The following is a 4548-nucleotide window of genomic DNA, read 5'->3' as shown; positions in this document are numbered from 1 at the left end:
ATGCAAGTGTAAGTACGCACGTAAGAATGATAGTAAGGAATGTTTGTTAGAGCGATTTAAACTGTGTCTCCCTAAATCTTCCCTTAGTCAATATGGTGAAAACCGGAGATCACAGCCTTTTTATGCTTTTTTTAATTTATTAATAGGGCAAACCTTACTATACAAATGCCTTTAATGTAAAGCATTATTAGAATGTTGCAAAGTGGTAATTAAAATTAAAGAGATCTGAATGCTAATTCATTTAGTATGGCATTTCTTTTTTCCAGTTTTCTATCACCCACTCATTCATGGGTTATTTAACATGAGAGTATGAAAACCCTCCCCGCATCACCTCGCTTTAGCCATTAAAGCATATCCCCCCTAAAACTCCTCTAAAATAACTCCATCATCTAACTTGCAATGATTCCTGTCCAGTGCAATAAAAATTAAAATATTTACACAAGATACTTTGGTATCAGCAAAGTAACACACAAATACACCAAGGCAAGGAGAGAAGAGTGCTAATTCATTCCATCCGTCATTCGTTCATTCCAATTTTCTTTCTTGTATCCATTCATAGATTGTCCCCTTTATGACTGTCATTCCCATCCCCGCAATAATCTCTTATGCTAACCATTGATGCACTTCTTTCCCTAAAACTCCACTAAACTAATTCTTCACCTGACATGCAATGGTTGTGCCAGTGCAACAAGAAATTGGAATATTTAGGCAAGATATTTTGATGTCGGCAAAGTGACACACAAATATAGCGAAAGCAAGGCCTGAAGAGTCAGCAGTGAGGAAAGAAGTAAAACTGAATAAAAGCAGGGACAGCACAAAATGTCAGGATTAAAATATTTTACACGATCTGGTCAGCGTCGAGCAGAGACTGAGAAAAATTCGTGATGCATTTGAGCAGCATCGATGTCTTCGTCTTTGTTTACGCTGAACTACTTGGAAATGGGCTAAATTAAGCAAATGCATTACAGCCTAACATTCATTTTCGTTATTTTAAGTGATTTAACTAGTCAGTCCGATTATCTTGATCTGGTTTCCTACCGTCTTAGTTTTGCTAATTCTTTTATAATTCCTTGGTAATTACCACGTGACTTTTTACTAAACCCAATTTAATAATTCACGCAGTTATTGGTAATGAGAAAATCCAACAAGTAGATATACACAACGCAGCATACATCGTGATTTAAGCCATGTCAGGTGTTTTGTAAGAAGCAGCTATTGGAGGGCGAATACTGAAATTATTTAACATTTTAGAAAGTCTGAATTATTTTGGCATTTTTGCCATGATATAAATCACCAAGTCTAATTGTTTTCACTAAAATTAAAAGATATGTACCTATAAGACGAGAGGTTACAATAATAGTGAAAGCGGTAGTCTATTCGCCTTTAGATAAATTGGGCTTATCTAAAGCAGACAGGCAGATCAGTTGAACATCCGGAAGAAATGCTATCAGAGGGAAATGGATGACCATTTATTATTTCTTCTCCATTAAAATGCATTTGTTCGTGTATGAAGAAAAAAAGCACAATTGTAGCATTTGCTTTTAATTATTGATATAGGCACTTTGAAAACAAGTCTGATTCTTTACAATATGTGTACGATAAACACATTATAAAAACTCCTACACGGCTGCTTTCTGTTAAAATCTATTTATTTTTCTGTTTTGAATCACTTTAAGCTGGATTGTGCTTTGCAAAATTCACAAATGTGATTCCATTATAAGACATCTGAGAGTCCTAGTAAGTGGTTTTTGTGCAAATATTGTAAAGAATCAGACTTGTTTATCAAGTGCTAACATCATTGATTGGAAGCAAATGCTAAAACTGGAATATTTTTCTTCATACAAAAAAATGCATTTTAATGAAATAGAAATAATAAGTGGTCATTCACTTCCCCTGCTAATATTTCCTCTGCAATATCTTTACTGAATCACTGGATGTTTGGTCAGACCGCCAACTTCATCGGAGTCCAAATTATCAAAATGCGGACGGAAGAATGACTTTACTATCATTATGACTTTCCTTCTTGTATCTACATGTCTTTTGATTTTAGTTAAAATATTTAGAGTTGTTAAGGTATACCTTAGAAAAAATGCCAAAATGATTTAAATTTTCTGAGGCATTAAATCATTTCAATATCTGTCTTGCAATAACTGCTTCTTACAACCGACCTGACATGCCCCTTTGCCCAGCGTATGCCGTGTTGCATGTATCTACGTGTCAAATTTGCTAGTCATCAATGACCGTGGGAATTATTAAATTAGGTTCAAAGAAAAGTTATGGAGAAATTACCAAGAAAATATAGAAGAAATGTCGAAAATCAGGACTGTTGGATACCCGATCAAAACATTTGGACTGACAGGCTAGCTCACTTAAGATAGCAAGCAAGAACATTAGGCTATGCTGCATTTACTTAGTTCAATCCACTTGTACGTCACGAGTTTTCCTCAGTTGTTGGTCGTTGATGACCATATTGTGCAAAATATTTTAATCCTAACGTTTTGTGCTGTACCTACTTTTAATACAACTTTGCTTTTGTTTTCACTGCCCACTCTTCTCTCCTTGCATGATATATGTCCTTCTTTTCCTGCTCAAAGGCGTACTTCTTTTCCTTACAACCTTTTTCACTTATCGTTTGATTTAGTATAGTTCACATTCTCTCCATGCCCAATAAGTAAAATATCAACACTATTTAATCAGGCGAGTGTCAATGTGAGTACCTGCGTTTCGGGGATAGTTTTACATAAGCTCAATCCTATCAATTCCACAAATGGAAGCACTGAATCTCGAGGACAATATGCAAGTGTAAGTACGCACGTAAGAATGATAGTAAGGAATGTTTGTTAGAGCGATTTAAACTGTGTCTCCCTAAATCTTCCCTTAGTCAATATGGTGAAAACCGGAGATCACAGCCTTTTTATGCTTTTTTTAATTTATTAATAGGGCAAACCTTACTATACAAATGCCTTTAATGTAAAGCATTATTAGAATGTTGCAAAGTGGTAATTAAAATTAAAGAGATCTGAATGCTAATTCATTTAGTATGGCATTTCTTTTTTCCAGTTTTCTATCACCCACTCATTCATGGGTTATTTAACATGAGAGTATGAAAACCCTCCCCGCATCACCTCGCTTTAGCCATTAAAGCATATCCCCCCTAAAACTCCTCTAAAATAACTCCATCATCTAACTTGCAATGATTCCTGTCCAGTGCAATAAAAATTAAAATATTTACACAAGATACTTTGGTATCAGCAAAGTAACACACAAATACACCAAGGCAAGGAGAGAAGAGTGCTAATTCATTCCATCCGTCATTCGTTCATTCCAATTTTCTTTCTTGTATCCATTCATAGATTGTCCCCTTTATGACTGTCATTCCCATCCCCGCAATAATCTCTTATGCTAACCATTGATGCACTTCTTTCCCTAAAACTCCACTAAACTAATTCTTCACCTGACATGCAATGGTTGTGCCAGTGCAACAAGAAATTGGAATATTTAGGCAAGATATTTTGATGTCGGCAAAGTGACACACAAATATAGCGAAAGCAAGGCCTGAAGAGTCAGCAGTGAGGAAAGAAGTAAAACTGAATAAAAGCAGGGACAGCACAAAATGTCAGGATTAAAATATTTTACACGATCTGGTCAGCGTCGAGCAGAGACTGAGAAAAATTCGTGATGCATTTGAGCAGCATCGATGTCTTCGTCTTTGTTTACGCTGAACTACTTGGAAATGGGCTAAATTAAGCAAATGCATTACAGCCTAACATTCATTTTCGTTATTTTAAGTGATTTAACTAGTCAGTCCGATTATCTTGATCTGGTTTCCTACCGTCTTAGTTTTGCTAATTCTTTTATAATTCCTTGGTAATTACCACGTGACTTTTTACTAAACCCAATTTAATAATTCACGCAGTTATTGGTAATGAGAAAATCCAACAAGTAGATATACACAACGCAGCATACATCGTGATTTAAGCCATGTCAGGTGTTTTGTAAGAAGCAGCTATTGGAGGGCGAATACTGAAATTATTTAACATTTTAGAAAGTCTGAATTATTTTGGCATTTTTGCCATGATATAAATCACCAAGTCTAATTGTTTTCACTAAAATTAAAAGATATGTACCTATAAGACGAGAGGTTACAATAATAGTGAAAGCGGTAGTCTATTCGCCTTTAGATAAATTGGGCTTATCTAAAGCAGACAGGCAGATCAGTTGAACATCCGGAAGAAATGCTATCAGAGGGAAATGGATGACCATTTATTATTTCTTCTCCATTAAAATGCATTTGTTCGTGTATGAAGAAAAAAAGCACAATTGTAGCATTTGCTTTTAATTATTGATATAGGCACTTTGAAAACAAGTCTGATTCTTTACAATATGTGTACGATAAACACATTATAAAAACTCCTACACGTCTTATAATCAAATCGCTTTTGTATCTTTCGCAAAGTAAACATTTTGTATATCTTGCTTCCTTTGGGCTTAATACGCAGCACGGGTAGAATAAAGCACCAAAGTAAAAAATTTCTATAGAAAATAACT

The 4548-nt window shown here is 35.1% G+C and overlaps 2 protein-coding genes across 2 annotated transcripts in view; one reads left to right on the top strand and one right to left on the bottom strand. All coding sequences in view use genetic code 11, as the record gives it.

The window, feature by feature from the left end:
• Positions 1–851: 851 nt before the first annotated feature.
• Positions 852–2009, bottom strand: EGR_10784 (hypothetical protein; the record flags this gene model as incomplete). Its single annotated transcript, XM_024500033.1, has 2 exons — positions 852–929; positions 1932–2009. 2 exons carry the CDS (start codon positions 2007–2009, stop codon positions 852–854), a joined length of 156 nt encoding a protein of 51 aa, XP_024345558.1.
• A 758-nt stretch (positions 2010–2767) lies between these two features.
• EGR_10783 (hypothetical protein) overlaps positions 2768–4548 on the top strand; it is a gene marked incomplete at both ends in the record, with an annotated part of 3427 nt that continues 1646 nt past the window's right edge. The window contains 4 exons of the mRNA XM_024500032.1: positions 2768–2802; positions 2941–2970; positions 3790–3867; positions 4352–4455. Coding sequence (XP_024345557.1) covers positions 2768–2802; positions 2941–2970; positions 3790–3867; positions 4352–4455 — 247 coding nt within the window. The remainder of the gene's footprint in view (positions 2803–2940; positions 2971–3789; positions 3868–4351; positions 4456–4548) is intronic.

Source organism: Echinococcus granulosus (genome assembly GCF_000524195.1).
Source record: "Echinococcus granulosus chromosome Unknown EG_S00268, whole genome shotgun sequence".
Classification (NCBI taxonomy): domain Eukaryota; kingdom Metazoa; phylum Platyhelminthes; class Cestoda; order Cyclophyllidea; family Taeniidae; genus Echinococcus; species Echinococcus granulosus.
Note: the sequence above shows the minus strand (reverse complement) of the source record. Positions and strands in the feature narration are given on the sequence as shown.